The 23,258-nt window shown below is 40.0% G+C and overlaps 1 protein-coding gene across 6 annotated transcripts in view; it reads right to left on the bottom strand.

Annotated features, from left to right (window-relative positions):
• Positions 1-4,206: 4,206 nt before the first annotated feature.
• ZNF684 (zinc finger protein 684) overlaps positions 4,207-23,258 on the bottom strand; it is a 33,415-nt gene continuing 14,363 nt past the window's right edge. For 4 of the 6 annotated variants that reach the window (XM_070368211.1, XM_070368214.1, XM_070368212.1 and 1 more), the window contains exons 3-6: positions 19,367-19,403; positions 14,437-14,563; positions 14,020-14,121; positions 4,207-12,928 (exon numbers count right to left, since the gene is read on the bottom strand). In XM_070368211.1, the coding sequence (XP_070224312.1) occupies positions 12,024-12,928; positions 14,020-14,121; positions 14,437-14,563; positions 19,367-19,381 (1,149 nt within the window). In that variant the 5' untranslated portion in view covers positions 19,382-19,403 and the 3' untranslated portion in view covers positions 4,207-12,023. Of the gene's footprint in view, positions 12,929-14,019; positions 14,122-14,436; positions 14,564-19,366; positions 19,404-21,286; positions 21,491-23,258 lie in introns of those variants that run through there. The other 2 variants (XM_070368216.1, XM_070368215.1) reach the window with 2 other exon arrangements.

The following is a 23,258-nucleotide window of genomic DNA, read 5'->3' as shown; positions in this document are numbered from 1 at the left end:
ACGGCAACCCACTCCAGTATTCTTGTCTGGGAAATCCCATGGAAAGAGAAGCCTACAGTCCATGGGATCGCAAAGAGTCAGACACGACTGTGCACACACACACAATCACACAGTCATCTAAAATGGGTGTATAGTAGGAAGCTTCTGACTTGGCTGCCACATTCATGCCTCCAGGTAAGTAATCACAGCCTTGGATAATCCCTTCATCTGGAGTTCGGGCTGGACCTTGCTTCTAACAAGTAGAATAAGAAATACTAGCAATGTTAATTTCCCTTTCATTTGCTTAAACTGAAATGGTTATGAATTAGGGTTGTTATTATACTTCTGTGACTAGGTTACAGAAGATTTCTGTCTTGCTGGTCATTTCTTTCTGGCTCTCCTTGTGTTTAGATGTGCAAACATCACAACCTAATTTTAGGACATTTTTATCCACCCACCCCTCTCAAGTAACTCCACACCATTAGCAGTAAATCCTCTTTTCCGCTTTTAGCCCTGAGCAACCACTGATTTACATTCTGTCTCTTCAAACTTGCCTATTTTAAGCATTTTATATAACTTGAATCAAGCAATATGTGATATTTTGTGACTGACTTCTTTCACTTAGCATATTTTCAAGGTCCATCCATGTCATTACATGTATCAGTACTTTATTTCTTTTTATAGCTGAATAATAGTTTCCAGGTGGTTCAGATGGTAAAGAATCTGCCTGCAATATGAGAGACCCAGGTTCGATCCCTGGGTTGGGAAGATCCCCTGGAGAAGGGCATGGCAACCCACTCCAGTATTCTTGCCTGGAGAATTCCATGGACAGAGGAGCCTGGGCCATAGTCCCTGGGGTCGCAGAGAGTCAGACATGACTGAGTGATTTAACAACAAAGTGATTTGGTGTGATTCCGATCCGATCCGATCCGATCAGTCACTCAGTTGTGTCTGACTCTTTGCAACCCCATGAATCGCAGCACGCCAGGCCTCCCTGTCCATCACCAACTCCTGGAGTTCACTCAGATTCACGTCCATCGAGTCAGTGATGCCATCCAGCCATCTCATCCTCTGTCATCCCCTTCTCCTCCTGCCCCCAATCCCTCCCAGCATCAGAGTCTTTTCCAATGAGTCAACTCTTCGCATGAGGTGGCCAAAGTACTGGAGTTTCAGCTTTAGCATCATTCCTTCCAAAGAAATCCCAGGGCTGATCTCCTTCAGAATGGACTGGTTGGATCTCCTTGCAGTCCAAGGGACTCTCAAGAGTCTTCTCCAACACCACAGTCCAAAAGCATCAACTCTTCGGCGCTCAGCCTTCTTCACAGTCCAACTCTCACATCCATACATGACCACAGGAAAAACCATAGCCTTGACTAGAAGGACTTTTGTTGGCAAAGTAATGTCTCTGCTTTTGAATATGCTATCTAGGTTGGTCATAACTTTCCTTCCAAGGAGTAAGCATCTTTTAATTTCATGGCTGCAGTCACCATCTGCAGTGATTTTGGAGCCCCCAAAAATAAAGTCTGACACTGTTTCCACTGTTTCCCCATCTATTTCCCATGAAGTGAAGGGACCAGATGCCATGATCTTCGTTTTCTGAATGTTGAGCTTTAAGCCAACTTTTTCACTCTCCACTTTCACTTTCATCAAGAGGCTTTTGAGTTCCTCTTCACTTTCTGCCATAAGGGTGGTGTCATCTGCATATCTGAGGTTATTGATATTTCTCCCAGCAATCTTGATTCCAGTTTGTGCTTCTTCCAGCCCAGCGTTTCTCATGATGTACTCTGTATATAGGCTAAATAAACAGGGTGACAATATATAGCCTTGACGTACTCCTTTTCCTATTTGGAACCAGCCTGTTGTTCCATGTCCAGTTCTAACTGTTGCTTCCTGACCTGCATACAAATTTCTCAAGAGGCAGATCAGGTAAGGTGGTCTGGTATTCCCATCTCTTTCAGAATATTCCACAGTTTATTGTGACCCACACAGTCAAAGGCTTTGGCATAGTCAATAAAGCAGAAATAGATGTTTTTCTGGAACTCTCTTGCTTTTTTCATGATCCAGCAGATGTTGGCAATTTGATCTCTGGTTCCTCTGCCTTTTCTAAAACCAGCTTGAACATCAGGAAGTTCACGGTTCACATATTGCTGAAGCCTGGCTTGGAGAATTTTGAGCATTACTTTACTAGCGTGTGAGATGAGTGCAATTGTGTGGTAGCTTGAGCATTCTTTGGCATTGCCTTTCTTTGGGATTGGAATCAAAACTGACCTTTTCCAGTCCTGTGGCCACTGCTGAGTTTTCCAAATTTGCTGGCATCTTGAGCACAGCACTTCACAGCATCATCTTTCAGGATTTGAAATAGCTCAACTGGAATTCCATTACCTCCACTAGCTTTGTTCATAGTGATGCTTTCTAAGGCCCACTTGATTTCACATTCCAGGATGTCTGGCTCTAGGTCAGTGATCACACCATCATGATTATCTGGGTCATGAAGATCTTTTTTGTACAGTTCTTCTGTGTATTCTTGCCATCTCTTCTTAATATCTTCTGCTTCTGTTAGGTCCATACCATTTCTGTCCTTTATGGAGCCCATCTTTGCATGAAATGTTCCCTTGGTATCTCTGATTTTCTTGAAGAGATCTCTAGTCTTCCCCATTCTGTTGCTTTCCTCTATTTCTTTGCATTGATCGCTGAAGAAGGCTTTCTTATCTCTTCTTGCTATTCTTTGGAACTCTGCATTCAGATGTTTATACCTTTCCTTTTCTCCTTTGCTTTTAGCTTCTCTTCTTTTCACAGCTATTTGTAAGGCCTCCCCAGACAGCCATTTTGCTTTTTTGCATTTCTTTTCCATGGGGATGGTCTTGATCCCTGTCTCCTGTACAATGTCACTAACCTCATTCCATTGTTCATTAGGCACTCTATCTATCATATCTAGGCCCTTAAATCTATTTCTCACTTCCACTGTATAATCATAAGGGATTTGATTTAGGTCATACCTGAATGGTTTAGTGGTTTTCCCTACTTTCTTCAATTTAAGTCTGAATTTGGCAATAAGGAGTTCATGGTCTGAGCCACAGTCAGCTCCTGGTCTTGTTTTTGCTGACTGTATAGAGCTTCTCCACCTTTGGCTGCACCTAAGTTTAATTAGCACATAGAATAAAAACTCTGTAAAACAAAGTTTCACTTAGATCTGATGGATATGCAGAAAATTACTCTCATTCACATGTCTTTGCTCATCATTACCCTGCAAGAATGCTAATGAGGATAAACAATCCCAAGCTCACATATTTAATCGAAAAACTTATGCTTCCAAGAGAAAACCTGATTTTGCGAATATAGGTTTAAGCTCAACACTGTATCTAAGCTTCACAAAAATGTCTGAAGAAAGAGCTTAAGGACTCTACAAAAATTTCACTTAAAATCATTGTGAATTTTTAAAGGGAATACACAGAATGTATGTAATGTCAAATTATAAGAGTTGCTGAGTACTTCAAGGAAGCAGACAAGATCTCAAAATAGCTTGGTATGATACCTATGCTAGTCACCTGGAAATTTCCAAACGTGTCTGAGATATCTCTGAATCGATTTCCTAAACAAAAAGGTAATGACTGATTTTAACAATAATACTGACAATTTAATTTTATTTTAATCAGTAATATTGATTTTTAAGAATCTTCTTCCAGAAGTGTTGCAAAATATTTTAACACCTAGCTTTTAAAAACTAGGTACTCCAGTTATATGCTGCTTCAGCTAGGCTCACTTCTACTTATGAAGTTGCTCCAGCAAAATAGGATGGCTTTTATTTATGACTATCTACTTGAAGAAATGCCTCTTTCCATGTACTAAGTGCTAGGAGTAATACAGAACACAGCTGCTTCCTTTCTTCATTGTCTGGTTAATCAGGATCAAATACATACACACACATATTTTGCATAGAGACAAAAACATATTACATGATGTGCTCAGCTGAGCAGAGCAGAAGACTTCATAACCGTCCCTGACTATTATTTAAGAGGAGGCTCAAGAAGGTTCAGGCTCAGGAACAACTGCTGCAACTATTCACAAGTGCCCCAAAATGGTTAGAGATCAAGTTCATACTGCTGACCTTCATTTCCATAAGAAACCATATTATTTCACTTATGGTTGGCAGTTCTGTATATGGTGATTTTAGGCTTTGAAGAGACAATGATGGTGTTTACCAAAGATATTAATAGATATACTTTTTCTAGAAGGGGTTAAGTTTTATTTATATATTTTTTATTTTAGTAAAATATACATAACATAAAATTTACTGTACTTAAACCATTTTTAAGTGTATGATTCATTGGTATTAAGTATGTTCACAATGTTGTACAACCATTACAACAGATATAAATCAGTATAATATGAATAGCACATATGTCAAATCTATAGATATACAAATTTCTAAAGCAATGCAGACATTTGTATAATTTGTGTGAACATCACAAATCAGGGGGCAGAGTAGATATGCAATTACAGTCAGTTTGATGCATAATTATTCAATTTTTTCACAACTTACTCAATTTTACTGTACAGTAAAGTTGCCTATAGCTCAAAAATTTCCATAACTGTTTCCAAAAAATTAGTAATATCACTCATAGAACATGAATTTCAGACGTGCTCTTCCACATTTATTCAACAGATAGGGTTTTTCTCATAATGAATTCTTTGCTGCTTTAGTAAAGAATTTACTTTACTAAAAGGCTAATTTTAAGTTTTCCCACATTTACAAAGCTCTCTTGTTTTTATGACTTCTTTGAGAGTTGGACTGTGAAGAAAGCTGAGCGCCGAAGAATTGATGCTTTTGAACTGTGGTGTTGGAGAAGACTCTTGAGAGTCCCTTGGACTGCAAGGAGATCCAACCAGTCCATTCTGAAGGAGATCAGCCCTGGGATTTCTTTGGAAGGAATGATGCTAAAGCTGAAACTCCAGTACTTTGGCCATCTCATGCGAAGAGTTGACTCATTGGAAAAGACTCTGATGCTGGGAGGGATTGGGGGCAGGAGGAGAAGGGGACGACAGAGGATGAGATGGCTGGATGGCATCGCTGACTCGATGGACGTGAGTCTGAGTGAACTCCGGGAGTTGGTGATGGACAGGGAGGCCTGGTGTGCTGTGATTCATGGGGTCGCAGAGTCGGACACGACTGAGCGACTGATCTGACTGATCTGATCTGATGGATAACAAGATATGTCTTCTGGTTAAAAGATTTCCCACATGTGCTGCCTTTATTTTGTTGCTCTATGTGAGTTACGTTAAAGAAGATATGAGCTCCTGATGAAGGCTTTGTCATATTCAGTGCATTTGTGAGGTTTCTTGCCTGTGTGAATTCTCTGATGCAAGCTCAGCACTGACAAGTCTGCAAAGGCTTTGCCACATTGTCTGCCTTGGTACAGTTTCTTGCCTGTATGGATTCTGGAGTGTTTAGGGATGATCTGTACTTGAATGTTTTCCCACGTTCCTTACATTCATATGAGTTCTTGGGTGTGTGAGATTTCATATGTTCATATGTTCAGTAAGGCCAGGTGAGTAATTTCCTGCACTGACCACATTCGTAAGGCTTCTCTCAAGTGTGAACTCTCTGTTGGATCTTGAGCTGTGTTTCATGCATAAACACTTTCCCACAATCACTGCACACAAAGGGTCTCTCTCCACTATGAATTTTTTTGATGAGCTGTAAGATGTCCCTTTTCGGAGAAGGCAATGGCACCCCACTCCAGTACTCTTGCCTGGAAAATCCCATGGACGGAGGAGCCTGGTAGGCTGCAGTCCATGGGGTCGCTAAGAGTCGAATACGACTGAGCGACTTCACTTTCACTTTTCACTTTCATGCATTGGAGAAGGAAATGGCAACCCACTCCAGTGTTCTTGCCTGGAGAATCCCAAGGATGGGGGAGCCTGGTGGGCTGCCATCTGTGGGGTCGCACGGGGTCGGACACAACTCAAGTGACTTAGCAGCAGCAACAGCAGCAAGATGTCCCTTTTTTACAGTTCATGAGGTTCTCACAGCAAGTACACTGGGGTGGTTTGCCATTCCCTCCTCCAGTGGATCACGTTTTGTCAGAACTCTCTGCTATGACCCATCTGTCTTGGGTGGCCCTGCACAGCATGACTCATAGCTTCATTGAGTTACATAAGCCCCTTCGCCACGACAAGGCAGTGATCCATGAAGGGGATTGGAATGCAAAAGTAGGCAGTCAAGATATACCTGGAGTAACAGGCAAGTTTGGCCTTGGAGAACAAAATGAAGCAGGGCAAAGGTTAACTGAATTCTGCCAAGAGAATACACTAGTCATAGCAAATACCCTTTTTCAATAACACAAGAAATGACTTTACACATGGACATCACCAAATGGTCAATACCAAAATCAAACTGATTACATTCTTTGTAGCTGAAGATGGAGAAGCTGTATACAGTCAGCAAAAACAAGACCTGAAGCTGACTGTGGCTCAGATCATCAGCTTCTCATAGCAAAATTCACACTTAAACTAAAGAAAATTGGGAAAAACAATAGGCCAGCCAGGTATGACTTATATCAAATCCTGTGTGAATTTGCAGTAGAGGTAACGAATAGATTCAAGGGGCTAGATCTAGTTAACAGTGTGCCTGAAGAACAATGGATGAAGTCCATAACACTGTACAGGAGGCAGTGAACAAAACCATCCCAAAGAAAAAGAAAAGCAGGATAGCAAAGTGGTCATCTGAGGAGGCTTTACAAATAGCAGAAGAACAAAAAGAAGTGAAAAGCAAGGGAGAGGGAGAAAGGTACATCCAATTACATGCAGAGTTCCAAAATGAAACTAGAAGAGACAAGAAGGCCTTCTTCAATGAACAGTGCTTAATAATAGAAGAAAACAACAAAAAGGCAAAGACTAGAGATTCTCTTCAGGAAAACTGGAAACTTCAAGGGAGCATTCCACCCAAAGAGGGGCACAATAAAGGATAAAAATGGTAGAGACCTAGTAGATGCTGAAGAGATTGAGATGGAAAGCATACAGGGAAGAACTGTATAAAAAAGGATCTTAATGAACTGGATTACTACAATGGTGTGGTTAGTCACCTAGAGCCAGGCATTCTGGAGTACCAAGTCAAGTGGGTCTTAAGAAACACTGCTGTTAATAAAGCTAGTGGATGGAATGAAATTCCAGCAGAACTATTTCAGTCCCTAAAGGATGATGCCATCAAGGTTTTGTATTCATTATGTCAGCAAATCTGGAAGACCCAGCAGTGGCCACAGGACTGGAAAAGGTCAATCCTCATCCCAATCCCCAAGAAGGGTAATACCAAAGAATGTGATAACCATTGGACAGTTGCACTCATCTCCCATGATAGTAAGGTCATGCTTAAAATCTTGGATTCTAGGGTTCAGCAAAATGTGACATCAAGAACTTCCAGATGTCCAAGCTGGGTTTAGAAAAGGAAGAGGAATTAGAGATCAAATTGCCAACATTCGCTGGCTTATAGAGAAAGCAAGGGAACTTCAGAAAAACATCTATCTCTATTTCATTGACTATGCCAAAGCCTTTGTGTGGATCATGACAAACTGTGGAAAGCTCCCAGAGAGATGGGAATACCAGACCATCTTACTTGTCTCCTGAGAAACCTGTATGCGGGTCAAGAAGCAACAGTAAGAACCCTGTATGGAACAACTGATTGGTTCAAGATTGAGAAAGGAGTATGACAGGGCTGTCTACTGTCACCCTATTTAATCTATACACTCACCGCATCATGAGAAATGTCGGGCTGGATGAGTTACAAGCTGGAATCAAGATAGGCGGGAGAAACATCAACAACCTCAGATATGCGGATGATACATACCACTCTAATGGCATAAAGCGAAGAGGAACTAAAGAGTCTCTTGATGAGGGTGAAGAAGGGGAGTGAAAGAGCCTGCTTAAGACTAAATATTAAAAACAGTAAGATCATGGCATCCACCCCCATCACTGCATGGCAAATAGAAGGGGAAAAGGTGGAAGTAGTGACAGATTTCCTCTTCTTGGGCTCCAAAATCTCTGCAGACATTGATTGCAGCCATGAAATCAGAAGACAATTGCTTCTTGGCAGGAAAGCAATGACAAACCTAGACAGCATATTGAAAAGCAGAGACATTACTTTGCCATCAAAGGTCCGTGTATAGTCAAGGCAATGGTCTTCCCAGTGGTCACATACAGTTGTGAGAGTTGAACCATAAAGAAGTCAGAACACTAAAGAATTGATGCCTTCAAACTATGGTACTGGAGAAGACTCCTGAAAGTCCCTTGGACTGCAAGGAGATCAAATCAGTCAATCCTAAAGGAAATCAACCCTGAATACTCATTGGAAGGACTGATGCTTGAAGCTGAAGCTCCAATACTTTGGCCACCTGATAAGAAGAGCCAACTCATTGGAAAGACACTGATGCTGGGAAAGATTGAGGGCAGGAGGAGAAGCGGGCAGCAGAGGATGAAACGGTTGGATGGCATCACTGACTCAATCGACATAAGTTTGAGTAATCTCTGGGAGATAGTGAAGGAAGGGAAGCCTGGCACGCTGCAGTCCATGGGGTTGCAAAGAGCTGGACATGACTTAGTGACTGAATGACAACAACAAAAAAACAAGAGACCATGGTTTCTTCCTCATTGTGGGTGAGTTTAACCCATTTTCAGTTAATATTATTGATATGCTTTTGTTTCTACTTTTTTTTTTGGCAGGGGGACTTTCTATTTATCATGCCTTTTTTCTGCAACTTTCACCTTTCCTGCTTTGTTGGATTTATGAAGTTTTCATTATTCCTCTCTTCAGATTTTTAAGTTATACACTTTATTTCTGTTCTTCTAGTTACCATTACATTTTTTCACCTTATAAGGCCTTATCCTTTTTCAGAACTCAAGGATTCCTAATTTCAGATCTCCCTTTTTCCACATTCTGTGTTTTCTTCTTTTCATTATCCTTTTCATATTTAATTCTTAAAAACTACCATGTATGATATACACAGAAAAAATGGAGCAGATTAACTGGCGGAAAAAAGGCCCTAAAAGAGAAAGAAAGGATTTTTCAGTGATCTTTTTATAAAGTTAAACAAGAAAGAAAACCTCAATGTATGACAAACTCTTAGAGGTGGGAAAAATTGAGGGGTTTCTCCCTTAGACTGTGTATGGCTGTTTCAGCCAGAGAATACGGAGTAGGGAGTTCTGGGAATCTGAGATGTTTGGATGGAGCTGAGCATACTTTTGGTTTTCTTCTTGTCAAAATCTTGTACAGCTTGACAATGAGGTCAGTGACAAAAGCTTTCAAGGCGGCAGTTTATATTTGTCTAGTATTGGAAATATATTTTTAACTTGCTTATTGTATTCTCTCTTTCACTTATGCTGCTGCTGCTGCTGCTAAGTCCCTTCAGTATGGAAGGGAGCAAATTAGAGAACCTAGATCACAAGCTTGCTGATGTATTACAATTAAAACTCCCTTACTTTAGGGACTTCTCTGGTGGTCCAGTGGCTAATGTTTCATGTTCCCAAGGCAAGGGGCCCAGGTTCAATCCCTGGTCAGGGAACTAGATCCCACATGTCACAACTAAAGATCCCTTATTTCATTCACAGATCTTTACACACTTCTTGCCACATCTTTACACATTTCTTGCCTACACAGCTGCTCTTCCAAGGGGACCTCACGTCATGCTGACAACAATAGAGCTCCCTGCTTGCTGCTGCCAAGTCGCTTCAGTCGTGCCCAACTCTGCATGACCCCATAGACGGCAGCCCACCAGGCTCCCCCGTCCCTGGGATTCTCCAGGCAAGAACACTGGAGTGGGTTGCCATTTCCTTCTCCGGTGCATGAAGGTGAAAAGTGAAAGTGAAGTCGCTCACTACTTCCTCTTAAAATGTGTCCTCCTCCTATAGTCTTAAGTAATTTGGAGTTTCTCAGATGAGAAGCATGGGAAGGGGAGATAGGATGGGAAGGGGAAGCACTAAGCAGGGCAAAATGAGGATTTCATGTAGGAAATGAGAAAACTGTTAAGTTGAAAAAAGGCAAATCCCATGACTATAACTACTTAAAGAATTCCCAGTACTTCCCTGGTGGTCCAATGGTTAAGACTCTGCACTTCCACTGCAGGGGGTACTGGTTTGATGCTGGGTGGGGAACTAAGATCCTCATGCCATGTGGCCAAACACAGAATTCCCTGTGTGGCTGGCAAACTGATTCTGAAGACAATTCCAAAATAAGGTAACAGAGATTTAGGGAACTTGAAAGAGTGTAAACAATATGTAGTCTCCTAAAATAACTGGCAAACTGTTACAGAAAAAAAGGTATTTGATGACATTTGTTAAAGATGACAAACGACAAGGCAGACTTTCTTCAGGACCAGCGTGATAGGCAGAGGGACCAGTGCAATGGGGTTTTAGTCAGGCTCAACTCTGAATATACTGTGGACAAGTGGGTATTTACAGCCAAGGAGTAGGTAGGGGTCAGTGAATGGAAAATTATTAAGAGAAAACATTAGGGAAAAGAAGGGAAAACATTAGGGGTAAAGGAGGGTTCTGGCTAAATCATCCTTACAGGATTCTTGCCGAAACAGGCCAGGGTAATCAGACGTTACCTGAAGGATGATGGAGGATGAGAAATCTGATCAGACACTCAGGGTGGAGAGTTCTGTTTAAAATGACTAGCAGGGTTCTTGCTAAAAATAGATTTTTTTAAGGAAGCGTGCAGGTGAGCCTCAGAAAGTTTCAGGAACCTGACTAAAGTTTAGTCAAGCAAAAACATATTCAGTAAAAGATTTAATTTAGATCCTTAAGTTCTAGTGTGCTTGTTCAAAACAGCACGAGTATTCATTTATAATCATCACTCAACATTACTCTTCAAAACATGGTTAATGAAAGGAAAGCAATGTAAAAAAGTTGTGACTGAGCCTAAACTTGAAAAGGCCTGATTTCTGAATTTCGGATCAAGCTGTTTGGCCACAACTCAAAAAAAGGCATAAACATTTTTTGACATGATCAAGGAATATTGTGTACAATTATAAAAACTGTAGCTTAAATAAAGATTGGTTCATCCTTTTAAGGGAATATTTGGAATTTACCAAATGTCACGTTCCAAAGTGAAGTTGCTAAACTAAACATAACAAAAACAGTGCTCTTTTCAACTCAATTAAAGGGCCTATGGAAATTTTCCATGTGCTATCACATGGAAAATGCCAGGCAGTTCTAAGAGTTAAACCTGTATCAATCTCTTAACAAGAAAACAAAAAATAGATCCAAAAATTTGCTCCCTGAAAGTTGCAAAGTATCACGACACCCTACCTTACTAAGATGAAATTCAGATGATACCCTAGGTGACTATGCTTACACCTCAGGTGGACACATCAATGAAAAAGAACAGGGGTATCTGAAGTGCAAATGTTTTATTTACATACTTCTTTAAATACTTCCTTTTCCACAACTGAGCACTTAGTGTATAGAATACAACTGCTTTCACCATCTCAACTGATATCTTGTTAAGTTATATACACATGTAATTCTATATATCTTTATAACAAGTTTCAGAATTAAAGAGGAGACTCTGAGATTCAGTAACACTGCCACACCCATTAAAAGCGCCAGTGGGTGGATGAAAATATTACTGAGATTCATACTATATCTTAAACCACATTTTTTCACTTGCATGTTACTATTCAGATTGGAAGAAAAAGTGATATTTACTTCAGAAACTCTTGATAGATATAATTTAACATATAAACTTATTTTATATTTACACTTGCATAATTATATAATTTGTTATAAAAATAATCAGAGATGCTGAATGTAGTTTTCACTGATTCCTTGATTGTTTATGTTTTCCAAGCTCTAAGTTTTATCATTATAAATTAACGTTTTCTGTGATCTTTCCTCTAAAAACTTTATCACTTCCAGAACATGACTGGCATTGATTTTTTTTAATGGGAATTTATTCTTTCAGTTCCTTCAAATTGTTGCATTTCTCCTCACCATGAATTCTCTACTCAATAACTTATCAAATATTAAAGCTTTCTCATATTCATAAGTAAATATTACATATGAATTTTCTGATGTACAATAAGATTTGACTTCTGGGAAAATGGTTTCCCACATTTGCTACATTCATAGGGCCTTTCTCCTGTATGAGTTATCTGATGTCTAAGGAGATGAGACTTCTTGATGAAGGCTTTGCCACATTTAATACATCCATAAGGTTTCTCTCCTGTATGAATTCTTTGATGGGTAACAAGCACAGAACTGTTGCCAAAGGCTTTGCCACATACAATGCATTGATATGGTTTCTCTCCTGTATGAAATTTAGAGTGTTTATAAAGGGACGAACTATACCTAAACGTTTTCCCACATTCCTTACATTCAAATGAGTTCTCAAGTGTATGCGATTTCATGTGTTGATTAAAGGAAGAATTCCAAGTGAATGATTTTCCACACTGACTGCATTCATAAGGCTTCTCTCCAGTGTGGAGTCTCTGATGGACCACGAGTTGTGCTTTATGTGTAAACGCTTTTCCACAATCACTGCACACAAAGGGTCTCTCTCTGTTATGAATTTTCTGATGAGTCGCAAGGTGTGCCTTGCTGCTATAGGCTTTCCCACAGTTGTTGCATTCAAACAGTTTTTTTCTTGTATGATTTTTTTCACGTCTAATGAAATTAAATTTCTTTTTGAAGGCTTTCCCATATTCATTGCATTCATCAGCGTGTTCTCCATTATAACATCTATTATAATTATGAAAGTCCAAAGTAGGCTGCAAACTCTTCCCATATGACTTACATTTATATGATTTTTTTCTTGTAGGATTAAGACTTGTGCTCATATTATAACCATGAAGTCTCTCCACAGTCAGAATTTTATCAAACATGAACAAAATTGAATTTAAAAAATTGTCTTTGCTTTTCTGGTGCTTGTCTGATTCATCAACAAGTGGGCAGTCAGCTTCTAAAAAGGAGTACAATGAAATGTTCCTAGTTAATTTTTGCCATTGACAGTCATAGAAAGAAACTTGATTTCAAATCTAGTCTCATTCTGAAACAAGTATGCTTTCACCTTGCTCCTGAACTTTAAGAGTAAAACTGCTAGGGAGGAAAAAGGAGACAGAATGACAGTGAGCTTAACTTGTGACCTGGGGGGAAAAAAAAACAACAACAGTAAAATAGCATAAGGTAGTGAGGAAAGTACAAAGAAAATCAAAAAGTTGCTCAACAGGGTGTATGGTCAACTCACAGAACAAAGACAGCCCACTACGGAGATGTGATCAATGGACAGGGAGAGGAACAAGAGACAATGGAGTTAAGGGAAAATTAGATTTGGAAGAGGGAGATCAGAATCAGAGTCCTCACTACATAATTCCTAGATCACCCTGGTAGAATACCTCCCTTTTTTTCTGCATTCATATCTCTTTTTTCCTCTTGGTCAGCTGGCACAATATCAGTTCCCTTCAGGAACATTTTTGTATCTCCAGTCCTCTGCTGCTGCTGCTAAGTTGCTTCAGTCGTGTCCGACTTATGCGACCCCATAGACGGCAGCCCACCAGGCTCCTCCATCTCTGGGATTATCCAGGCAAGAATATTGGAGTGGGTTGCCATTTCCTTCTCCCTCTCCAGTCTTCTAACCTTATCCAAAAGAGGTTGGTGGAGTAAGACTGCAAATCCACATAAGCTGACTACATTATTAGAACTAGATGTATGGAAAGATCTGCCATTGTGTTGAGAAGGAAAGAACAATGAGGATTCTAGGAATTGAGAGAACCAAGCAAGCACTTCGATGCAATGGGCAGTGTGAGGAGTCAAAGTGGAGTGGCAGGACATCCTCCTACACAAGAGCTGAGGAAGAGAAAGAGCAGCCACGTGGGAGAGGGGAACTGAGGGTGTCATTTGGGGATCTGACGATGTCAGATGCATGTCAAATGCACCCAGTCACTTCCAAAGGTATGTGCTTCCTAAAAAGTGTTTCAAAGGTGCCAGTCCCTCACTCACCAACTGGGACCCCAATTTCAAAGACTCCCATCTTCCTGGGTTTCTCTGACTCACCTGGAGAGCTCCAACGTGAGTTCTCTCCCTCCACCATCCAAGGTCCTTGTCCTTGCTCCACCTTGAATATCACTGTTGTTTCAGTAACTGGACACCCTGTTCCTGGGAAACAACACAGAACTGGGGACAAAGTGCTAGGAACAACTACCTCATAATTCGGGTTTGTCTCCTGGTGTCTTAGGGCCTGTGAAGGCTGACAAACAGGCTTCAGAACAGAAAAGACCCTTCTTCACTTAGAGGCAGAAGCATAAACACAGTACCTGATCCCCAAAGGAGATTAAGAATCTTTGACTAATGAAGTTCAAGGCCAAACTTGCTAATGCTTCAGAATGTTCAGAGCTTTCACAGGTCTTAAAGGAAGGGTACTGTTAAAACATTCTGAGTTTCAACTAAAAAGTTACCACCCACTGTCCTTACCCACTGAGATGAGGTTTCTAAAGTTCTCCAACATCACATCCCAATACAGGGTTCTCTGATCACAGTCAAGCAGCTGCCACTCCTCTGGGGTGAATTCCACAGCCACATCCTGGAGTGTCACTGATCCCTGTAATAGTACATGGATCTTCAAACTAAAGTGTGCATCATTTTCGGACTTGTAAGAGTCATGGCAGCCTCTTAGGATCATATCATGTTCGTTGATGAGTTTTCAAAGTTATGTAGGAAAACTACTATACACCTGATTCAGAAATATACTTTGTGATAGAAACAAAAATTATATTAAAAATATTCAAATAGTATCAGAACAATTCAATAGCAGAAAGAATAGTCTTTTATTTTTTTTTAATTTTATTTTTAAACTTTACATAATTGTATTAGTTTTGCCAAATATCAAAATGAATCCACCACAGATATACATGTGTTCCCCATCCTGAACCCTCCTAAGAATAGTCTTTTAAATGAATGGTGTTGGGACAGTTGGATATCCACATGCAGAAGAATGAAGTTGGACTCCCTCCAACCCACACACCTCATATCATAATAAAAGAAAGTGAAGTCGCTCAGTTGTGTCCAACTCTTTGTGACCCCATGGATTATAGCCTACACCAGGCTTCTCCATCCAAGGGATTTTTCAGGCAAGAGTACTGGAGTGGGTTGCCATTTCCTTCTCCAGGGGATCTTCTCGACCCAGGGATCGAACCCGGGTCTCCTGCATTGTAGGCAGAAGCTTTTACCCTCTGAGCCACCAGAGAAGTCATCATAATAAAAATAAACTAAAAATGGATCAGAGACCCAATGTAAGAGTTAAACTACAGGTAACTCTTGAACAACTTGGGGGTTAGGGTGCCAACCCTCCCCACAGTCAAAAATCCACATAAGTTTACAGACACCTCTATATCTGTGGTTCCACAACCATGAATTCAATGAACCACGGGTCATGTAGTACTACAGTATGTATTTACTGGAAAAAACCTGCACCTAAGTGGATCCACACAGTTCAAAGCTGTGTTATTCAAAGGTCAACTGTATATAATTCTTACATGAAAACAGGGAGTATATATTTATGACATAGGATTTGGTAACGGTTTCTTAGACATGACAGAAAAAGTGTGATAAAAGAAAAATAGATAACTTGGAATTCATCAAAATTAAGCATTTTTGTGCTTCAAAGGACACCATGAAGAATGTGAAAAAGACAACTCACAAAATAGCAGGAAATATTTGTAAATCATATATCTGAAAAGAGAATTGTCTCTAAAAGAAAAAGAATTCTTACAACAATAAAAAGAAAACTCAATTTAAAAATGGGCAAAGGATGTGAACAGACATTTTTCAAAAGACAGATACGATCCAAAAGCACATGAAAAGATGTACAAATCAAAATCACAATGAGATATCACTTTACATCCAGCAGGATGGCTAAAATCAAAGGCAGACAATGACAAGTTTTTCACAAGGGTAGGGAGAAACTAGAACTCTCATACACTGCTGATGGAATTGTAAAATGGTGCAGCAACTATGGAAAACAATTTAGGAGTTTTTCAAAACATTAGAGTTACCATATACCCAGCAATTTTTCCTAGGTATATACCCAAAAGAGTTGGGAACATGCTGCTAAGTTGCTTCAGTCGTGTCTGACTCTGTGCGACCCCATAGACAGCAGCCCACCAGGCTCCCCCGTCCCCGGGATTCTCCAGGCAAGAACACTGGAGTGGGTTGCCATTTCCTCCTCCAATGCATGAAAGTGAAAAGTGAAAGTCAAGTCACTCAGTCGTGTCAGACTCTTAGCGGCCCCATGGACTGCAGCCTACCAGGCTCCTCCGTCCATGGGATTTTCCAGGCATGAGTACTGGAGTGGGGTGCCATTGCCTTCTCCGAGGGAACATATGTCCACACAAAAATCATACACACATGTCCATGGCAGAATTATTCATAGCAGGCAAAAGTGGTAACAATATGGGTATTGAGCAAGTAATAAATGAATAAACAAAATGAGGTATATCCATATGATCCAATATTATTCAGTACTAAAAGGGACTCTATGACATAGATGATCCCTGAAAATATTGTGGTAGGTGAAAGAAGCCAGTCACAAGAGATCACATATTGTACAGTTCAATTTGTATGAAATTTTCAGAATAGGCAAATCCATAAAAACATAAAGTAATTCAGGGCTGGGGGAAGGAAGGAATGGGGAGTAGCTGTTAATGGGTATCGGGTTTCTTTTGAGGATATGAAAATGTTCTGAGATTAGTGATGACAGTTTCAGAATTGTGCTAACACACTAATTTTAAGGTGGTCAACTTATAATAAGTGAATTAAGTCTTAATAAAATTATTTTAAAATACTGCTTATATGTTCTTCACTCATTCACTCACATAATATTTAATGAGGACATACCAAGTATAGTACCGCTGCTGCTGCTGCTAAGTCGCTTCAGTCGTGTCCGACTCTGTGTGACCCCATAGACGGCAGCCCACCAGGCTCCCCCGTCCCTGGGATTCTCTAGGCAAGAACACTGGAGTGGGTTGCCATTTCCTTCTCCAGTGCATGGAATTGAAAAGTGAAAGTGAAGTCGCTCAGTCATGTCCGACTCTGTGCAACCCCATGGACTGCAGCCTACCAGGCTCCTCCGTCCATGGGATTCTCCAGGCAAGAGTACTGGAGTGGGGTGCCATTGCCTTCTCCGAGTACAGTACTTTTTTTCTTAGTACTAGTGATACAAAAAAGAAAAAAATTATTACTGCCCTCAGTAATCTTACAGCCTATTAAACACTACAAAATAAATGTATAAAGGTAATTAGATGTTAAATAGGCTATAAAGTTAACAGGCTAGACTTACATAAGCATAATAAAATAGAAAAACACAGATTTTTATATGATAAAATATATCCTCTTAACCATGAATCAAAATCATTTTTAATTTAAACTGAAATTAAAAAGGCACATAGCAACATTTCTATCACAAAGAGATAGTTAAGACCATATAAGGAAGCAAACTAAAACCTACAAGCTTTTTTTTAATGCCACAGAAATATTTTTATTTAGAAGAAATATAATTTTGTAAATGAAATGTAACTGGAAAACAGTTATGCCTATTTGTTTTACTTCAACTACAAGGGCAGAGTTGAGCAGTTGTCAGGGAAGCCATATAGCCTTAAAGCCTAAAATATTTATTGTTTGTCCCTTTAATGGGAAGAGTATTATAAATTCTTTAAACTGTTATGTTAAAACCATGAAATATATTATTGACAAGTATAAAAAGAGGATATGAGGGGAAAAGTTCCCAATTTATGAAAACAATCTTAGTAAGCTAAGAATCCTTAACTTGATTAAAAATAAAAAACCAAAGAACAACTATCTACCGGAATATAAGACACTGGAAGAATTCCCATTAAAACTGGACCAGAAAAGATTCTGGCTAGCAATTACATTCAAAATTATAGTACTAGAAATCCTGTCCATTGCAATAAGACAAAAAAAAAACCAATGGAGATAAGCAAATAAGGGACAAAACTCCATTTGAAGAGTATATGATGGTCTATCTAGAAAATCTAAGACTAAACTAAAAAACTCTTAGACTTAGTAAGAGTTCTGTAAGTTGAATAAAGTCAAACAGACAAATCTATACTTTCCTATGCACCAGAATAGCCAGTTAGAAAATATTATGAAAAAAATATTCATCCCATTCTCAATAGCAACTTAAACCATGTGTAAGAATAAACATGATAAGAAATGCATAAGAATTTACATACATAAAAACCTATACAACTATAATGAAGGACCAAAATAAAAATGCAAATAAAATGAAGAACTCATTATTGAAAAGTTATGAATTCTCTCCAAATTTATCTAAAAGTATAATGCAATCACAATAATGCTACCTAATCTATCCCCTGGGTCGAGAAGATCCCCTGGAGGAGGGCATGGCAACTCACTCCAGTATTCTTGCCCGGAGAACCCCCACAGACTGGCAGGCTACAGTCCATGGGGTCGCAAAGAATCAGACACAAATGAGCGACTAAGCACAGCACAGCACAGCACACATGGACTTGCAAACGGAGTTCTTGGCACTATGTTCCCTGCTTATTCTAGGGAACACTCTTAAGGTCATTGGAAATCGGATGTTATATTTATCACAGAATTGTTACTGGCAATACTGTTGCTAACATAACCTCTTTGAAACATTATTGTAATATTTTCTTCGGAATTGTAATATTTTCTTTGGACAACTGTGCTAGGAAAGATTTTACTTATCAGGGGAATTGTTCGGCTTTATGCTCCTGGACAAAGCCAATACTGTGGTTGGCTACCCATTTTCTATGATCACCAGAAAGAGTGGGTACACATATGAGGCTCTGCTGCTGCTGCTGCTAAGTCACTTCTGTCGGGTCCGACTCTGTGTGACCCCATAGACGGCAGCCCACCAGGCTCCCCCATCCCTGGGATTCTCCAGGCAAGAACACTGGAGTGGGTTGCCATTTCCTTCTCCAATGCAGGGAAGTGAAAATGAAAGTGAAGCTGCTCAGTCGTGTCCGACTCTTAGCGACCCCATGAACTGCAGCTTGCCAGGCTCCTCCGTCCATGGGATTTTCCAGGCACGAGTACTGGAGTGGGGTGCCACTGCCTTCTCCGATATGAGGCTCTACCTAAATGCTGAAAAACCTTATAACCTGGATATCAATTTATCAATTTTCTGAATTTCCTATTGGACCTGATCTATTCAGTCTACATTCTCCCTAACTATATATAATCTTTTTATATGGATTTTTAAAAAAGAGATTTGGACCTCCTGCTTTCTGAGATGGTGCGCACTCTGTCTATGGACTGTGCATCTCTCTAAATAAATCCACTTCTTACCCATCAAAAAAAAGAGACAGATTTTAATAACAATAAGTGGACGCCTTACCTTGAAGTTGATCATTTCTGCCTCTCTGCACAGAGATCTATGAAAGTAGAAATGGGGAAGAGAATAAAGACATGAAATACCAGGACTGCAATGGAGAACCCTGCTCTACGGGAACAGAAGCACATACAGTGCAGTCTGAGCAAAGGCCACCCTGTGAGAGAATGATGTTTCCAGCAAGTCAGAAATGTCCACATTTTATAAGCAATGATCTTATATTAGTAGGCTGTACATTTCTATCCTACTGACCTAATAGCAAATCATTAACCTTAACCAGTGACAGGTTTTTTCCTCCCAGAAATTCATTCTAAGTAGATAATAATGAATGAGTTAAAGTGATAACTAAAAGCCTCATCTCTCAAGCTCAGTTATCTTTGGAAGTCATTCCTTCCTGTGATTCTCTGGCCTCTGTTCTGTAGGTGGATTGGGTAAGAGATCTCAAATTAGGTTTTATGAAGAGGCTGGATGCAGGGAAAGTGGGGGAGGGATTTTTTTTTTTAAACTGAAGTCTTAAACTGAGACTCTAAATCTCAATCTCTCTCAATCTCACCATCTCCTACAGGCCCAACCTGGGCTTTTTGAAATTCCAACCAGAACTGCTCGAGCCCTAGAAAGGCTAAAATGTGCAAGAGGCACTCTCAGCTTTATTTACAATCATCACTGGAAAATCTGCAGATTCACCAAGGGTTCTTTTTTTAAAAAAACTTTATTTGTATTGGGGTATAGCCGATTAATAATATTGTGGGAGTTTCTGGTGAACAGCAAAGTGACTCAGCCATACACATACCATGAGTTGTTTTTTTTTTTTTTTAATGACAAACCAAAATTTACTTAGCATATATAAAAATATTTCGAAAGAAAAATAAATCCAATGATTTGTTTTGCAGGTTCTTTTCAACTCGCAAAAAGAATGAAATTTGAAGGAAATTCATCTGGAGTTTAACTCTCAGATCATCTATACTAAACTGCCTGAGTCCAGGCAAGTTAAACTCACCTTTCTGCTTCAGTTAACTCATATACAAAATAGAGATAATACTTACTTCAGATGATTGTTGTGAATGTTGACTAAAAAAATATAGTCACAATCTGAAAGTAGAGAATTATTTTATTTGGTGGGAATGTTAGCCTGGGAGACCGCATCTCAGTAACTCTGGGAAAACTGCTCCAAGGAGGCAGGAGAGGAAGTCAGGCTATACACAAGTTTGCAACAAAGGAAGCAGGCAGGCTGAACCTCAAATATCAGTATCAAGTTAAGGAATTTAGCATTCTTTGTATGGGAAGATGCAAGCCTCTGGGCTCACTGAATTCATTCCTTTCATATTCACCTCAGCTATCTGGGGCTAATCCTGTTTCCTTGTTCACCTTACTTCTGGCATTCTCCCAGCTCCAAAGCAATCACCGTGGGGCGGGGGGCGGGCAGCAGCTTCTGCTGGATCGCAGTTTTAGCAGCCCTCATTCACATTTGGAAGCCACGTATCACTGATAGCTGTGACATTTCTTGTTTATTAATATGGCAGGAGGTATTTTCATTTCACATGAAAATACCCTAAAGCATGCACCGAAGCTTCTCTAAAAATGTTTTCTTCCTAGATCCCTGAAAATGGTTTACTATTTCCTTTTGTAGGCTTTAGTAGGGCCAAAGGTGCTTTTGTCATCAGGAAAGGTGCAGTTTAAAGCACAAGAGCAGGAATGCAAACTGAACTTGCTCAAGCCGCAACTGGGATCTAGGAACCCACGGAGTGGCAGTTGGACCCTTCCCTTGCTTTCTCTGAACTACTCCAGAATCGGACAGGACCCACACACCCAAACTGGAAGTCACCGCATGTGAGGGTTTTCACGTTTTATTTTCGTTGGGTAAGCCAATAAAGCGGTCCCTTTCTTCCTGCCCTTTCCTTGTGTCCCCCAAGTTCTGTAGAGTCATACTTGCCAGCTTTGCACCGCCACACTCCCAGCTCCGGCTCTAAGCTGGAGATCAGGTTACGGAGATCTCCCAGATCCGGGAGATACCCCAACTTTCACTTCATGCAGTACTGGTTCAAAAATTACAGAATACCGGCTACCACCCCACTGCGCGTGTCCGGAAATAACTCTTCGCCCAGAGTTCCCAGGCTCCCGCGGGGTGCAGGCTATTCATCCAATACTACATTTCCCATAAAGCCTATGGAGCTTATTTCTGGAATGCGTCGGTTCTGCCTCCTTAGAGGGAGACTCCAGATCTGGTATTTCTGGGGCTGCTTGAAGAGACACGCTCACTTATAAAAGGGAGATGTAGATACCATTTTTGTTTAAAAGCTATAGACCTCAGAATTTTTAAATACTGGAAAATCTAAGTCAGCAGTTTGCTAAGAGAATAATTTGCCTTTACTCAGTTCAGTCTTTTCTAGTAAAACAGTAGCTTAGGTCAGAAACATGAAGAGGACCCAACAAAGAAGACTGAGACAGAATAATCCCGAGGCAGATGGAAAAGGAGGAAGGTTTGGATCTGCAAAATCAAGGGAAGAGAACGTTTCAAGGAGGAGGGAGTGATCCATTGCATTAACTGCTGCTGATAGGTTAGGTAGGATGAGAAGTAATAATTGACCATTGGATCGAGCAATTCGGGGATGGCTGAAACTTGCGCTTTTGGTGTACTGATGGAAGTTTGATGAAGTCTGACAAGAATTAGGAGTGGGATGAAACAATGGGAGAAGGCAAGTACTTATAGACATACTCCTTCAATTTTTTAAAGATGAATAGGAAAGTAAAACTGTCCATTGCAGATGGATTTGGGGTTCAGAAATTTTTTTTAAGATGGAAGAAATTACAGTGTTTGTACCCTATTTAAAATGATACAATGGAGAGGGGAAAATCAACAATACAGGAGAGACAGGACAGTTGCGAGAGCAAAGTCCTTAAGGAAAGAAGGGATAGAATCCAGCACACAATTGGGAGGATCAGTTCTAAGCAAGAGCCTGGGCAATTTATTCATTGTAATAACCGGAGAAGCAGAATCAATAGGTACAGATTTGGTGGGGGGAGAATAAGGATATCCTCCCTGAGTGTTTGTATTTTATAAGTGAAATTGAAAGCTCAGAGTGAAGTTAGGGAGAAGGTATTTGAGATATGAGGAAAGAAAAGATAAGAAATTCTGCATTAGACTGATTCTAATATTTTTTTCATATTTCAACATATGTGAAATTGCTGTCTCACAAATGATGACATGCCATAGTTTAATTGGTAGACTTTTTCTTTCCTAGTAATATGTAAAATAATGATGTATCTTATAATCAGTGGCATCTGAGATTCTAATGTTAGTTATTTAGGAATGTGGGGAAGTGAATGGATTCAGAAAATGAAGTACTATTACACAGCACCATTAAGATCTCACTTGATGCTCACCATTAAGATCTCACTTGATGCTAGTAAGCTCTTGACTTTACTGGCGTTTTCAATGTCATAAACACATATTTTTATATCTTATTTTTAAAAAATCATTTCTTGACTTTAGCTCACAAGCAATTGTGCCATTTCCTAGCTTTCTTTCTTTTTTTTAAGGTTTTGACTGTGTCCTGCAGCTTTGGTAGTTCTGTGACCAAGGATCAAACCCATGCCCCCTGCAGTTAAAGAGCACTGTCTTTTTTTTTTTTTTTTTTTGGCCTAACTTTTAATTTGGAAACACTCAAACTCACAGAAAACTTGCAAGCAGAGTACAAAGAACCATTTGTTTAGGACAGCAACGACCTAAAAAAGGAAGTTCAGTTCAGTCCCTCAGTCGTGTCAGACTCTTTGTGACCCCATGGACTGCAGCATGCCAGGCTTCCCTGTCCATCACCAACTCCCAGAGCTTGCCTAGCATCAGGGTCTTTTTCAATGAGTCAGTTCTTCACATCAGGTGGCCAAAGTATTGGAGCTTCAG

The sequence above is a fragment of the Bos mutus genome, chromosome 3 (genome assembly GCF_027580195.1).
Source record: "Bos mutus isolate GX-2022 chromosome 3, NWIPB_WYAK_1.1, whole genome shotgun sequence".
NCBI classification, from domain to species: domain Eukaryota; kingdom Metazoa; phylum Chordata; class Mammalia; order Artiodactyla; family Bovidae; genus Bos; species Bos mutus.
Note: the sequence above shows the minus strand (reverse complement) of the source record. Positions and strands in the feature narration are given on the sequence as shown.